Source organism: Grammomys surdaster, unplaced genomic scaffold (genome assembly GCF_004785775.1).
Source record: "Grammomys surdaster isolate TR1022 unplaced genomic scaffold, NIH_TR_1.0 213, whole genome shotgun sequence".
Taxonomy (NCBI): Eukaryota; Metazoa; Chordata; class Mammalia; order Rodentia; family Muridae; genus Grammomys; species Grammomys surdaster.
In genome coordinates this window covers 3,229,098-3,245,420 of record NW_021604658.1, presented here as the reverse complement: position 1 = coordinate 3,245,420, position 16,323 = coordinate 3,229,098, and the positions used below count along the sequence as shown (strand labels likewise).

At 40.6% G+C, this 16,323-nt stretch overlaps 1 protein-coding gene across 5 annotated transcripts in view; it reads left to right on the top strand.

Annotated features, from left to right (window-relative positions):
* Positions 1-145: 145 nt before the first annotated feature.
* Rps6kb1 (ribosomal protein S6 kinase B1) overlaps positions 146-16,323 on the top strand; it is a 50,188-nt gene continuing 34,010 nt past the window's right edge. For 2 of the 5 annotated variants that reach the window (XM_028772327.1, XM_028772323.1), the window contains exons 1-4: positions 194-387; positions 8,546-8,595; positions 9,896-10,016; positions 11,230-11,298. In XM_028772327.1, the coding sequence (XP_028628160.1) occupies positions 247-387; positions 8,546-8,595; positions 9,896-10,016; positions 11,230-11,298 (381 nt within the window). In that variant the 5' untranslated portion in view covers positions 194-246. Of the gene's footprint in view, positions 388-882; positions 998-8,545; positions 8,596-9,895; positions 10,017-11,229; positions 11,299-16,323 lie in introns of those variants that run through there. The other 3 variants (XM_028772328.1, XM_028772324.1, XM_028772326.1) reach the window with 3 other exon arrangements.

Sequence of the window (16,323 nt, the reverse complement as noted above, 5' to 3'; positions counted from 1 at the left end):
AACCGCGCATGCTGTACTTTCCAGGCTTGGCTTCGGTTGGTGTTCTGCGCATGTTCCTGCCAGTACCTGGCACCGGGAGATAATGCTACGCATGTCCGATGCCCACTGTACGGCTTCAGAAGACCTTGTACGCATGCTCCGGGGCTGAACTTGAGGAGCCAGTCTGGGGCCTAGGCGCAGACGCATTGAGCTTAAGCAGCCGGTGATGGCGGCAGCAGCAGTGAAGTCTGCGGCGGGTCCGGGCCCATGAGGCGACGACGGAGGCGGGACGGCTTCTACCCAGCGCCTGACTTCCGACACAGGGAAGCTGAGGACATGGCAGGAGTGTTTGACATAGACCTGGACCAGCCAGAGGATGCAGGCTCTGAGGATGAGCTGGAGGAGGGGGTGAGGCCCGGGGTCCCCGGGGGTGGGGGGGAGCGGCGAGGTGACAGGGCCGGGGTGGCGGCGTGGGCCCGGAAAGCCTGGTGTGTCCTAGGGCGCGGAGACCCGGGGGGACGCGAGCGGTCTCCAGGAGGAGCTGAGGCGCCGCGCGGCCGAGCGGGGGAGCGGGCGGGTGGACCTGGCCCTAGGTGTGAGGCCTCTGCGGGGCGCGCAGGTGCAGGTCTCGCCCTGATCCCTAGCTGAGCGCTGCCCCGAGCGCTGTGTTTCTGGAGCGCCGAGGAGAAAAGGCGCGCGGTCGGCTTCTGCAACTGTGGGGCTTGAGTGTGGCCCGGGTGGTGTGAGCGTGTGCTGGGGGTGGGGAGGGCTGATCTTGCTGGGTGTCCCCCTTAGTGCAGGTGAGGCGCGGAAGGGTTTCCCTTTGGAGTGTAAGATTGCAAGTTTTAAATCTTCAGACTCCCCACAACCACTTCTCTTCTCGGCCTGTCGCTTCTCTCCTAGGAAGCGCTCAGCTGTTAGAAGTGACAGCTGAAAACTTCTGTCGGGAGTAGCACTGCTGTGACAGCCACCAGGAGTTTTATTTCGGGAGCAAGGGGGCTCTGCTGCATCTTCCAGGGTTTGTTTGTTTGCCTTTTATTTTTAACCCCTCTTCCGTGTGACTTTTTAAAGGAAAAAAAAACCATTCATAACGACACACGGCATTTGTAAGTTAATTCCCTTCAAGTTGAAGATGTCTATATTTTTTTTTCGGAATAATTTATGTAATTGTAGGGTGGGAAAAAAAAAGCGTTGACAGCTGTGATTTGTCTCGCCAAAAATAAATTGCTTGAACCGAGACTTGTGAATAGTGGTGTGAGGGTTTTCCTTGCTGAAGTTTAAATTTAGAATCGCTTTTCTAGTGCACATCTTGGTTTTACCTTTGCTGTTCTAGTAGTTTGTTATTTATGGTATATCACCTTTTCTACAGTAATATTTATTGAAACATACATATTTTATACCAAGGGTAAAAAAAATGATACATTAAACTAAAGAACTAATCCTGGACAAATGTCATCAGCAATGACCTCGTGGTGTTAAATGCCATTAGGTCTTAAATGGCATCATCTGTAGAAGAATATGGATTTATGGCTGATGTTAGATATTTGCTGTATTTACATGTGGCCTCCTCAACCCTAGTTTTCCTTTAGTGAGTAAATTACGTCCTTCTGGCAAAATATTAAAATGCTATGTATAAAGGACTTTGAACACATTATGAAATTAAGTGGGTCCACATAGATTATTCTTTTTATAATCAAGTGAGTCTCAGTCAAAATTTCAGAGTTCCAAATGTGGGTATTACACACACTTTTTAAATTCATGTTTTCATGTGGATTCCACTTAGCTTTTTAATCAAACGTGGTGAGTTCTAAATTTGAAACACACACAGGATTACTTTAATTATAAATATGATACACTGTTGAGTTCTATTGGTTCCATATGGCTGTGGTTTTGAGTTGGGCCAGAGAGAAAACTGGTGAGGAGGGTTGCTTTCTGTGAGTACTGTGATTAGTTACTGGTGGAATTTTCAGTCTGTGGATTTATCATCCTTTGAGAGTACAGTAGTGTGTTACAATTCTTGGTATGAACTGCAGCCTTGTTTTCTCTTTCTTAACATGCTTCAGGAACAGTAGGTGTTTGAGTGTTGGCCCACTCTTGGGCTTTTGTTTTGCAGGAAGGATTCTGAAAGGGTGTAGAGGAGGGGGGCAGGAAAAGTGGATCACAGAATGAAATGGGACCACAACCTTAGGGAAAGGAATTTAGGATGAAAGAGCCGAAGTAATGGAAGAGGATTTTGAAGAAGATGCTTTTAGAGTTGAAATGTTTCTCTTAAGTGTGTTCTTTAAAAAACAAAAACAAAAACAAAAAAAAACCCAAAGAAACAAAACCCAAAAAAACATTGTGTCACGAGTAGCCAGGTGGCCTCAAATTCAAATGTGTTTTTGAGTTTGCAAATTCCCCTGCATAAGGTTTCTGAGTGCCAAGGATATAGGTGGTGTGTACTGCCAGGCCTTGAGTGTATTACTAAGAGATGTCTTAATGTCTCAAGGTGGATAAAAGAAGACTTAAGCCGGGCAGTGGTGGCGCACGCCTTTAATCCCAGCACTTGGGAGGCAAAGGCAGGTGGATTTCTGAGTTCGAGGCCAGCCTGGTCTACAGAGTGAGTTCCAGGATAGCCAGGGCTACACAGAGAAACCCTGTCTCGAAAAAACCAAAAAAAAAAAAAAGAAGAAGACTTAAGATGTCATTGGGTCAGCTACCTAGAGAGAGTCTAGATTACTCTGGGAAAAAAAGTTTTAAAAATCTAAAGTATGGGAACAGTTTAGGTTCTTAGAAAATCTTGTTTCCTATGGTGAATGTACAACTTCTAGTTTGTTATGTAATCCTTGCTTTAACATTGGTATATGCCAGAGTTGCCTCAGTTCTTTCTTCTATAGTAAAGGAATTGAGGCATAAGCCAGAGAAATGATTGCCACAATTAGTGTCCTCTGACTGAGTTGGACAGATTACATTGTATAGATTTAAATGTCTTGAACCAGAGAGATAGCCCACTGGACAAAAAAAACTTGGCTACTGGAAGCTCTGAGCCTGAAGACTTGAGTTTGACAGATTTGATTGAGATGGGCCTACTGTGTTGATTATCCTAGCCTTCACCCTGTGGTTCTCCTTGATCCTCCTGCCTCTGTCTCCTGAGTGATATATAGTTTTATATCCCCAAATCCAGCTTGCACATGATTTTTTTTTCATATTTCTTTTGATGGGGAAGCTGTGCACATGTGTAAGGGTCAGAGGAAAACTTGGGAGAGTCATGAGGAATCTAAGGATAAAATTAGGTCCTCAGATGTGGCAGCAAGGGCTTTTACCAGCTGAGCCATTTTGTTTTCTTCTGCATAGATTCTTTTTCAAATTATTACTGGATTTATTTATTTATTTATTTATTTATTTATTTGTGTTCATGTATATGTGCATGTGTGCATGTGTATGAGTGTGTGTGTGTGCACATGTGCTTGCATAATGTCATAGTATAGCATTGGGGGTAAGGTGACAACTTCCAGTTGTTGGTTCTCTCTTTCCACCAGAAGAGTGAACTCAGGACATCAGAATTGGTGACAAGGTCCTTTACTCAAAGAGCCACCTTACAGCACTTAGATTCCTGATTGCATTTATTAGACTCATTCACAGTGTCCCTATTTATATGTCAAATTTTATTCAGTAAAAAGAAAAATAGGGAATACATATCTCTTGGGACATACTCATTAGCTTTGAGATCTAGAGTAAGTTGATATTTTCCTTCTTTTTTTTTTTTTTTTTTTCGAGACAGGTTTTCTCTGTGTAGCCTTGGCTGTCCTGGAACTCTGTAGACCAGGCTAGCCTCAAACTCTCCCTTCTTCCTTGTAAATGAGAGTTAAATGAAATGTAAAGATTTCTCAAAAGACCCTGGCTTATTGGACATTCTGCTGGTTCATGAACTGTACCTTGTCAGAACCAGCCATTTCTGAGTCCAAGTCATTTTACCATCAGCTGTGCATAGCCACTCCATAACAAGTGCACGTATCCAGAGCTACTACTACGCTTTTAGAACTATCATATTTTGTTCATTTGTTTTTAGTCATTGATCACACAGACAACACCTTTGTGAGTGAGTATTTTGTACTGGAATCTATATTAGTCAGTATAGGCATTTATGTAGTTAATTCTTTAGATAGTAAATGATGAAACTAAATTGATAATTTATAGGTGAAGCTGAGTGTCTATTATCTGAGTTTAAAAAACAGAATAAAAACCTTAGAGGAATAAAGTAAGGGTAGTCGCAATAATGAGTAAGAGGACTTTGATAATGAGAGGGGTTTTTCTTGTGTTTGTCTATATTTCTGTGGTAATAAGTTGAAACTAAGGGTAAGTTTTCCTCTGGAGAATTTTGTTTTTTTCTGTCAGGTAAAAATCTGAAATAATTGGAGAGACATATTACACAAGTTTTAGAATGAGATAGCAGATATTTGTTTGACAGAAAGTTAGGGCATATTGCCAGGTGTGGAAGGACATGCATTTAATTCCAGTAGTCAGGTGGATCTCTGAGTTTAAGGCCAGCTTGGTCTGAACAATAAGTTATAGCCAGGACTACATAGAATGACCCTGTCTCAAAGAAAAAAAAGAGTTTATTATTTAAGGCCCTGCCAGATGGCTCAGTGGGTAAAGGAGCTTGAAGACCTAAGTTTGATTCCTGGAACCCACATGATGGAAAGAGAGAACTAACTTTCACAAGTTGTCCCCTGACTTCCACATGCATACCATGTCATCAACTTGAGATGGCGCACACACACTGCACACACTTAAACACACATACACTACACACACTCACTCTTTATCATTTTGATTTAAAAAGAACTTTTTTTTTTTTAAAGACTGGATCTCATTATGTAGCACTGGCTAGCCTGGAACTCACAGAAATCCATGTGCTTTTGTCTCCCAAAGTGTGAACCACCACACTTAGCCTATTTATTATTTTTGAGATAGTGTAGCATGTAGCTTAGACTGTCCTTCCTTCACCTCCCAAATACTAGGAATACAAGTGTGTCCTACTAAGCCCATACTGTGCACCCTCACCTTTGCTTTGTGTTTTGAAATATGGTCTTGTTCTGTAGTCCAGCTTGGTGTCAAACTTGAAACCTATCGTCCTAGCATCCCAAGAGGAGCAGTTACATGTGCCATGATACGGCTTGGATATTTGCTTTAGTTCATGTCTCGATTAAGGATAATTTTTCCTATTGGGGAACAACTCACTTCAATTTTTATGAAGTGCTCAATCTTCATTAAGATTTCATGTTTATTAATTATAGTTTACATAGTTTGTTTGTTTGGTTTGGTTTTGGTTTTTTGAGACAGGGTTTCTCTGTGTAGCCCTGGCTGTTCTGGAACTCACTCTGTAGACCAGGCTAGTCTCGAACTCAGAGGTCTACCTGTTTCTGCCTCCCACCCAAGTGCTGGGATTAAAGTGTTCACCACCTCCTGGCTACATAGAATTTTTAAGAAAGACTTTGGGGTTATAATGTAAAACTTTGCAAATACTATGGTGTGTCGGCTAGTTTGACACAGCCTATCTTATACTTTGCTGTAGCAGGGCTCTACTTCACACAGGTGAAACTTAAAGTCAGAGCTTTTGTAAAGGTGTAGTGGATGGCAGAGAAGAACTGTGCCTACTTGTAAAGTAACGGTAGGAAATTTGTAGTGCAGGTGCAGGTGGTGGGACAGGCTCAGGAAATGAACCACAGCCTGAGGGCATGTCTGCTGAGGTGGCTTCAAAGGAGGTTCCCTGTTAACTTACTCTGTGGTCTTTAATTTAAAATTAAGTAAAGCCAACATAAAAGAAATAAACAATTATGTAACACCAGCTTTATCATGTCTGTTAGAAGTTAGTCTTTTGTCTTTAAAATATAGCTGTGATTGTATGGAGGACAGAAACTAAAGAAGCTGGTTCATTAGTGGGTTTTTTCGTTTTGGGATACATCAGCTCACATTAGGCTGGCCTGGAACTCTGTGTAGAACAGTTTAACATGAAACTTACAGAGATCTTCCTGACTCTGCCTTCCAAGTTTTGGGATTAAAGGCATTCTCCACTATTCCCAACTTTTTTTTAATATTTATTTTTATATATATTTGTGTTTTGCCTGCACATCTTGTGTATATAGGCTCTTGGAGACCAGAAAAAGGCCTTGTATCCCCTGGGACTGGAATTATTGATGTTTATAAACCCACCACATGGGTGCTGGGACTTGAACCCTAGTCCTTTGGAAGAGCAGCCCAGTGCTTTTAGTCACTTAGCCATCTCTTCAGCCCTGCCTGGTTATGTTTGACCTGTTTGTTTGTTTGTTTGTTTGTTTGAGATAGAGTCTCCCTGTGTAGATCAGGCTGGGCTTGAACTCACAGATATTCTCCTGCCTGTGCCTCCAGAGTGCTGGTGTTTAAGGAGTGCAGTCCTGCATAGACTATGCTTAACTTTTTAAAAAATATTTTGTGTGTAGGTATGTTTTGTTTGCATATATGTCTGTGTGCCACTTGCATGTATATGTTGCTCTCAGAAGCCAGAAGATGTCAGATTTCCTGAACCAGAGTTAAGGACACTTGTGAGCCAGTATACAGATACTAAAAATTTAACCTGGGTCCTCTGGAAGAGCAGCCAGTGCTCTTAACTGCTGAGCCAGCTGTCCAGTCAGGCTGTGCTGAACCTTTTTTTTTTTTGGTTTTTCAAGACAGGGTTTCTCTATGTAGCCCTGGCTGTCCTGAAACTCACTCTGTAGACCAGGCTGGCCTCGAACTCAGAAATCCACCTGCCTCTGCCTCCCAAGTGCTGGGATTAAAGGCGTGTGCCACCACTGCCCGGCTTTTTTTTTTTTTTTTTTTTTTTTTGTGCTGAACTTTTTAAGAGATCTCTAAACTATTTTCTGAAGTACTTGTACATTTTACATTCATATTAGCAGAGTATGATAGTTCTTTTTTTCTGCCTGTACCTCTCCCTGTCCTTCTTTTCTCTCTTCTCCTTCTCTCCGGCGCCTCCCTTGCCCTCTCTGCAGATCTAGTGAACCGAAAGACGTCCCTCACTCTGTCCCTGTGCGTCTCCCTTCTAGTACTAACGTTGAATGTTTTCTATGTGGCTAGTTTTCCTCTTATGTCTTCTTTGGAGAAATACCAAGTAAGATCCCCACTTGTTTTTCAAAATTATCTTTTTATTCTTCTTCTATTTTTTTTTTTTTTTTAAGAGTGGCTAGACCTGCTGAGGATCAAACCCAGGACTTTGCACATACCAGTCCGGTGCTCTGACACTGAGATATCTATCAAGCCCTTTTGTTTTTGATAGGAGTTCTTGTCAAGTTCAGGGTGACTGTGAACATACTATGCAGCTCTTTGTGATCTCAGTCTCTTAATCAAGTAGTTAGAATTGACTACAGGACTATTCTACCGGATTTTTTTTTCCAGAGCCTCAAGGGGCTTTTAGTACAATTTTTTTTTTATTTAAAAAAATTGTATTTATTTATTTATTTATTTATTTAATTGGTAGAATCTGACTGTTTTGTCCTGATTGGCCTGGAACTCACTGTTTAGACTAAGCTAGCCTCAAACCTTCAGCATTTCTCCTGTCTTGATCTTTAAAGTGCTAGGGTTACAGGCATTCAGTACCATGCCCAACAACTAAGCTATACTTTAAAAAAGATAAATTTTATTTTAGATTATGTGTGTGTGCTTGTATCTGTACACAGGACTGGAAGTTCCTGAGAAAGACAGAAAAAGGTTTCAAATTTTCCCCAAATCCTTCCCGTGTTGCAGTTACAAGCTCTTGGGAGCCGCTTGTTGTGGGTCCTGGGAACTGACATTGGACCTCCTCTTAACCCCGTTATCCCCCCAGCCCACCATAAGCTATGGAGAAGTTTTGTTTTTTTAGACGTGGTCTCACTATGTAAATCAGGCTGGTTTCAAATTCAAAGAAATCTGCCTGCCTCTGCTACCCAAGTGTTGGTATTAAAGGCCCTCACACCAGACTTTCTGAGCTATTTTTACTGATTCTGTGGTAAATAGCATTTTCTTGATTTAATTTTGAGATTGTTCATTGCCAGTGCATAATAGGTTAATTTCAATTTTCATTTATTCTATGTTAGAATAAATGTTTGGTCAGTATGATGCTTAATCATTATATTGGTTCGTTAAATATTTTTGCCTCAATTTGCCACATTGTATATTGTATATCTTGGGCTAGTTGTAGTTGTCTTAGGCATGCTCATGACATGTTAGTCTACCTAACAGAAATATATCATTTGATCTGGTATCTCATAATGTAACACCTTTAGTTTCATCAAAAAATAGTATTTAATAGATGATAAGTATAATTACTGAAGGAAAACTCTTGTTGTTTTAGGTTATGAATGATTAGGTTGTATAAAATGAAAAACCTTGAAAGTGCAGTCTCCAGTGTTGTTTGTGTACTTTATTTTGTTCACCATGTTTGCTCGGTAGTGAAATAGAAACTTTAAACTGGCTTACTTCATTCGTTCTCTCTGAATTATAAGATGAAGCATTGAACTTCTTAAAATTTGAGTTTCTGGTGTTATTTATTTCTAAAACTTAAAATATTTTTCAGGGTCAGTTAAATGAAAGCATGGACCATGGGGGAGTTGGACCATATGAACTGTAAGTGTACATGGAAAGACTTCCACTGTGCTGTTTCTTTCCAGTAGGTTGTGCCTATCCAGAGCCTCAAGGGGCTTTAGTAACCTGTTTTTAAACGCCCTCATGTTTATAAGATCACTTACCAAGTTGCTGAATAGAACATGAGAATTTTAATATTCTATATATAGAAAGAGATGAAATATGAATGAGTTTAAGTTATTAGGAAGGTTTACTCATTTAATAGAGAAAACTGTGTTTGTAACTTTTTCTTATGGAAAATTATTGCTAGTGTTCCCAAAATACTTGAATACATCATTTAGACAGAGAGATTTATGCAATTTGAAGTCATATTGAGTGAGTTCTGTTAGGTGAGTATGTCATTAATCTGCTCCGTACTCCACCCTCCAGTAGAGAGCGTGACAAGAGATGGAGAAGACTAGCTACTTACCTAAGGAGCATGTATATGACAGACACACTCCATTCCTTTTTGGAGTCTTTAAGCTAGTAACTTGGAAAAGTCAGACATTAGAAAAAATGCAGATATATTTTATTATCAAGAAATTTTAAACAAAACAAACCTGGGTGTGGTGGTAAGTTCCTGTAATCCTTGTACTCAGGAGGCTCAGGCAGGAGGATGACTTTGAGGGCAGCCTGCCTTACCTAATCAGTTTGAGATAGGCCTGGGCTGTTTAACAACTAACTGAGTCATTTCTGAAAGATCCTAGATCTTCTGCTAACATTGGTGAGTGTTGGGTAATAACTAATCTCGTGGACATTTTGAATGAACAAAATTTGAGTAAGTAGGAGGCTTGTTTACTCTGTCAGCTTAGTAAACATGTTCTAATTTTCTTAGTTTGGGGGTGCATGGTATATTTTTTTAAAAGAATTCTTTGTTAATTTAATGTATATGAGAACATTGTCACTGTCTTCAGACACACCAGATGAAGGCATCAGATCCCATCACAGATGGTTGTGAGCCAACATGTGGTTGCTGGGAATTAAACTCAGGACCTTGAGAAGAGTAGTCAGTGCTCTTAACAGCTGAGCCATCTCTCCAGCCCTGGTGCTTGATATTTAAGAAAATAAGTAATAATGCAAGTTCTGTGAGCAAGCAGGTAAACAGTCCCAGTCTGCCCTGATCTTGACCCAGCCGTGTCATCGTCTCAGTCATCAGGTAACATAGAGCACAGATACCACACTTACTGTCATGTACTTATTCTTCTTTTACCTGAGTGCATCCATTTCTCTTTCCTTTCTAACAGTGTGCTTGATGTAATTGAACATTTTGCAAGTTCACTTTTGGTTTTGCTTTTCTTCCCAGTGGCATGGAACATTGTGAGAAATTTGAAATCTCAGAAACTAGTGTGAACAGAGGGCCAGAAAAAATCAGACCAGAATGTTTTGAGCTACTTCGGGTACTTGGTAAAGGGGGCTATGGAAAGGTAGGACATGTTTTGAAATAGTTATCTTTGACTGTGGTGGCTGTTTTTTATACACTGGTTCCATTCATCATTGTAGGATCTGACCATGACTCATGTGATTTGAGGGGTTGAAGTTCAGTTCCCCTTCCTTCCCTATCACTACACATAGGCATAATGGAAACCCTCAGTATTTATTGAATAAGTAAACAAGTAGTGCTCCAGGTCAGCTCTGCTATTAGAGGATTGTTTCTTTTCTTTGGCCCAATGGAACCTTATACAGGATTCCTTTTTAAACATGTGTACGCCACACCTCACCTCATGTATGTTAAGTTATATGTTACTGAGGCTTGAATCTGAATGTGTTTTCTTTAACTTGGAGTATCTAAGAAATAAGCTAGGAAAGCTGAAAGATTGTAAGAAAGGGGTTTCATAGTTTTGCCCTAGGCTTTATAATTTAAGATCTTATTTTATGTGTTCTGCTCAGGATAAGTCATACCACAAATATTCACTTCTAAGACAGTTTTACAACTTGATTAGATTAAGAACTGTCTATACTGCTGGGCGGTGGTGGCGCACACCTTTATTCCCAGCACTTGGGAGGCAGAGGCAGGCAGATTTCTGAGTTCGAGAGTTCGAGGCTAGCCTGGGCTACAGAGTGAGTTCCAGGACAGCACTGTCTATACTAATCTCATATCAGTATTTAGAAGTGTGACACTTGTAGTTTATTCTTAAGGTTAAGGGAACATTGGAATATGTTCTAATCATCCTGAATATATAACAGTTTGAATCTTACATATGTTGTTATAAGTGTTGGATATGAAGCCATCTCAATAGAGTGAGTAAAAAAGTCTGTCAATTATTGTCACTGTTATATGAAATAATAGCAGTTTGTCCCTGGAATCAATTTATACAGAAAACTAGAAATTTGTTTTTCAAGGCGGGAGCACTGATGGTTTTTGTGCTAAGTGAACTAGGATTTTGAGTGCTGATTAGTTGGGTATTTCCAAACACTGCCATCAGTTGGCAGCAAACCACAGACAGGCCCACATTTCACAGACTTCCGTAATCCTACAATGTGGCCTCTACTTACAGATCATGTTTGTGCATGGTCCTTTGTGATGCACTTTTATAGTATAAACAGCAGTATCACATGTGTCTTATACATGGGAATTGTGGAAGATGACCTACATGGTTTGGCTTTTGGTAACATGCAAACACTCATTTCTTTGTCCAGGTTTTTCAAGTACGAAAAGTAACAGGAGCAAATACCGGGAAGATATTTGCCATGAAGGTGCTTAAAAAGGTGACTCCTTCCCCCCTTTCACTCTCTATGCTATATCTTAATTGCTGTAAACTATGTCTGTAGGTGCTGTGGTTTTAACCCAGGGCTAGAGTGCATGCTCAGTATATATGAGAACCAGGGTTTAGTCTACAGCATCCTTTCTTCCCAGAACAGGAACAGTATTTATAACAATTCTCCCAGAATGGGAACTGTGTTGTGAAGTGTATTTTGTTTTATATGTATTTTATTTTTGGTGAGGGCAGAGAGGAGAGCACTTTCTGTTGTGAACACTCTGAACTCTCAGCTTCTGATCTCCACATCCTAAACATTAAGTGTATTATTACTGCGTTTAATACAGCAGTTCTAGTAACTATTAAGCTAGTTAAGAATTTAATTTCTTTCACTCCTAACTCACTTTTTTTCTATCTTGCCCTTTTGGTTTATTTTCATTGACTCTACTATTGTGTTCTCTAGTGGTTGTTTTTTGTTGTTGTTGTTTTGTTTTTGTTTAGTTTTTTTTTGTTTTTTGAGACAGGGTCTCATATAACCAAGACTGGCCTTGGACTGGCCCTCCTGTCACCATCTCCTGAGATTACAGGTGTGCACTACTATGCCTGGCTTCCTTAGGAACCTTTAATTCCCTGTTCCTCTAGACATATCTGTTGTTAAGAGACCTTCTTTGCCACAATCCTTGAATCTTGGCTCCTTTAAGATCCCATCCTGTTTTCTGTATGTCTTGACTTTGTATTTCTTTACTTATATGCTGTTTTCTTGTTTGTAGTGACCACCTTGCTTTGAGAAAGAGTTCTTGAAGATGTTTGTTTAAAATTGCTTTTTGATGCTGGTAGTGGTAGTGAGACAGGGTCACTGTATAGTCTAGGTTAGCCTTGAACTCATGATTCTGTTGCCTTACCTTTCCAAATTCAGGCACAATTTACAAGTATGCACCAGCATTCAGGATGTGTTACTTTTGTAGCTGAGTTCATGTAGGTGATAACCCAGCAAATATCAGCAGACTGTTGAATAGGAAGTATGGAGCTTAGTCCAAGGGGAAGCCCACAGGAAGGGTGTGTGCGGGAGCTAGTGCTAGCACTAAGTGGTGGCAGTAAGCAGCCTGGGGCTTTAGGGAGGAGCTCTGGGTCCTCGCTGACCTCCCTGTGTCCTAGTACTGCACTAATGACATGACAACAAACTTGATTGATATTTAAAGTTGTTATTTATTTTCAATAATGTGTACATGTCTGTGTATATGTGTGAGTATGGGTGTTCATGTTCTGTGGTGTGGGTATGGAGGTGAGAGGACGATGGGTTGGGTCCTTACTTTTCACCTTGTCTGAAGTAAGGTCTTTTCTTGTTTTCCACATTATACACCAGACTAACTGATCCACCAAGCTTCTGAGCGGCTCCTGTCTTCTGCCTCCCATCAGTGCTGCAGCAGTGCTGAGATTATAGACTAGCATTAGAATATCTGGTCTTTATGTGGGTTCTAGGAATCAAACTCAAGTCTTCATAGTTGCAAGGCAAGGATTTTACCCAGTGACCATTCTCCCCAGCCATGCCTTTTACTGTTTGGCTGTTTTAGGTGAACACTATACCACTAAGACTACCTTAGCCTTTGACTTTGGGGGAACGGGGGGAGAGACAGGGACTCATTATAGCCTGGAAACTCATTATGTATACCAGGCTGGCCTCAAACTCAAAAAGTTACCTGTCTCTGCTACCAGAGTATCAAAAGCATATACCAGCAGGCCTTTTAGAGTCTTATTTTTTAAATTGTATCTTTGAGGCAGAGTCTTGCTTGCTATGTAAACTAGCCTGGCCTCAAATTTCCAATTTTCCTTCCATCTCAGCCTCTTGATTATGGGCATGTGTTGACTCACCTGGTTAAGAATCTCTTTATTATATCTTTATACTTCTTTGATTGTTTAGGGGTGTGTGTGTCTAGGATTTGAACCTAGGCCCTCATACATGCTAACCAAGCTAACCAAGCCAACTATTACTGTGTTACACTCCCCACCCAATCTCTAGGAATATTTTTGGTGTCAAAAGTAATTTTTTTTTCTTTTTTTGGTTTTTCGAGACAGGGTTTCTCTGTATAGTCTGGGCTGTCCTGGAACTCATTCTATAGACCAGGCTGGCCTCGAACTCATAGGTCCACCTGCCTCTGCCTCCCAAGTGCTGGCCTTAAAGGCATGCACCACCACTGCCCGGCAAAAGTAATTTTTACTTAGAACTTTGCCTCATTCATATACATACGTACGTACACACATACATACGAATGAGAGTTTCTGTCGGGCTGTCTCTTGTTAGTCTGATTCTCAATTCTTTTATCCATTGATGAATTTTCTAAAAAAATCTGGTATTTTCTTCTCTTTCTCTTTCTCTCTCTCTCTTTCTCTCTCTCTTTTTCTCCTTCTTTTCCCCTTCCTCCCTCTATCCCTGTCTCCTCTTCCTCCTTTCTTTTAAAATTTTATGTGATGAGTGTTTTCCCTACATGTATGTCTGTGCACATGAGCATGCTTGGTACCTACAGAGTCCAGAAGGGAACATCAGATTCCTTGGAGCTGGTATTATAGTTTGTGAGTCACTGTGTGGGTGCTGGGAATCAAACCTTGCCTAGAACAGAGCTCTACCTACCTCTGCTCCCTGGGCGATAGAATTAAAGGCTTGCATCATAGTTTTAATTTTTGTTTGTAAAATCAATAATTTAAAATAAGTTTTAAAGATGCATTTATTTTATGTGTGCGAGTGTTTTGCTGCATGTGTGCACATGTACCATATATGTGCCTATTGATGATTGAGGTCAGAAGAATGCATTGGATCCCTGAAATTAGAGATGGTTGTGAACTCCTCTGTAAGAGCAACAAGTGCTACTAACCACCTCTGAGCTACCTCTCCAGCTCCAGTAAAAAAAAATAAAAAATAAAAAAAATTAAAGTTTTGTTTTATTTTTTTCCTTTTTAAAATGACATTTATTTTTATTTTATGTTCATTGCTCTTTGCATGCATGTATGTTTGGGTGAGGTTGTTGGATCCCCTGGAACTGGAGTCACAGCCAGGAGCTGTCATGTGGGTTGCTGGGAATTGGACCCAGGTCTTCTGGAAGAGCAGCTAGTGCTGTTAACCACTGAGCCACCCCTCTACATCATGCTCTCTCTGTTCCTGTCAAGGTACAAAACTAGAGTTCAGTAGTTCTTCCCAGTATGGTCTCACTCCCCCTTTTTTTCTTTGAGTCAGGCTCTCCCTATGTAGCCCTATGGCCCTGGAATTTCATAAGTTTTATCAAAGAATACTGTCATCTATTGTCTGTATCCTTTTTAATGACTTGCCATATTAGTGATGTTGATTTGTTGTTAGAAGATGAAGAGTAGAAGTAAGCACATATAATCCTGCCACCACACTGTATCACCCATTCATGCACTACTCTTTAAAGGGGGACAGTGGGGTTGCAGAGATGGCTCAGCTATTGAGAGTGCTGGCTGGCTGCTCTTCCAGAGGACCTGCCTGACAACCATCTATAACTCCACTCTGAGGGGATCTGATGTGTCCTTCTGGCCACTGAGTACCAGGCATGCATGTATATTCAGACAAAGCATCCACACATGTAAAATATATTTGTAAAAAAATGTTTTTTGTTTGTTGTTTTTTTTTGTGTGTGTTTTGAGTCAAGAGTTTCTTTGTGTAGCCTTAACTGTTCTGGAACTAGATCTATAGACCAGACTGGCCTTGAACTCAGAGCTTTGCCTGCCTCTGCCTCCTAAGTGTTGAGATTAAAGTCCTGTGCCACCACTGCCTGGCAAGGATTTTTCTTGTCTTTCTAAAACGTTTTTTATAAAAGAGAAAGGGGCAGTGGTAATTCCCCCCCCCACACACACACTTTGTTTTTACTTCTCCTCTTTTTCTTTTAATTTATTGTGACAAGGCCTTACTAAATAGCATTTGGTAGGTTGGTACTTATGCAGACCAGGGTGACCTCGAACTCAGACATCTGTTTGCCTCTGCCTCCTGAGTGCTAGGATTAAGGGTGTGTGGCCACTATACCTGATCTTTTGTTTTGGAGACAGGTATTATGGTATAGTCACTGGCCTAGAACTTTTAAGCTTAGAACAGATGCCTTTGTCCTGTAAATTATTTCATATGACCTCTTCCACACTTGAATTATAAACATGCTAGTGAAAATCAAAGTTTTCCTGAGATCTTTAGCATCTGATTTCTTCAGGCAGTTTATTCAAGATTACTTTTAGAGTTGATGAATCTTCCTGGCTTTTGGTTGCCCACTTTCTCTTAATATGTAGGAATTCAGAATTTAGATCATATTTATCTAAAATGCCACACTCAGGAATGCTATAGGTCTGTGTTGTATACTAATAATCAAAGTAAAAGAGAATAGTCTTTCAGACTTAATTTTTGTTTGTTTTGTTTTTTTGAGATAGGGTTTTTCTATATAACCTTTCTGACTATTGTGGAACTCAGTTTGTAGACCAGGCTGTCTGAGACACACACACACACACACACACACACACACACACACACACACACACCCGCCTCTGCTTCCTGAATGCTAGAATTAAAAGGCGTGAGCCACCATAGGGCAATTTACAAGAGTCAGTTCTCTACTTTTAGCAGGTAGGTCCCAGGGATCAGAGTCAGGTCATCGGCTTGACAGCAGATGCCTCCGCCTGTTGAGCCATCTTTCTAGCCAAGATCTTTGAGAGTTTGTTAATCATTTCATTCCAACAGGAGAGATAAGTCTAATGAGTAAAAGACAACCACAAGCACAGTCTGAGGTGTCCAGCCACGTGCAGCTCCTTCAGAAGCTCTGTGGGGAAAGCCTTACTCTTTCTACTTAACTGATAATTGATTTAAAAAAAAAAAAAAAAAAAAGGTGGCCAGGCAGTGGTGGCGCACGCCTTTAATCCCAGTACTTGGGAGGCAGAGGCAGGAGGATTTCTGAGTTTGAGGCCAGCCTGGTCTACAGAGGTGAGTTCCAGGACAGCCAGAGCTATACAGAGAAACTCTGTCTCAAAAAACCAAAAAAAAAAAAAA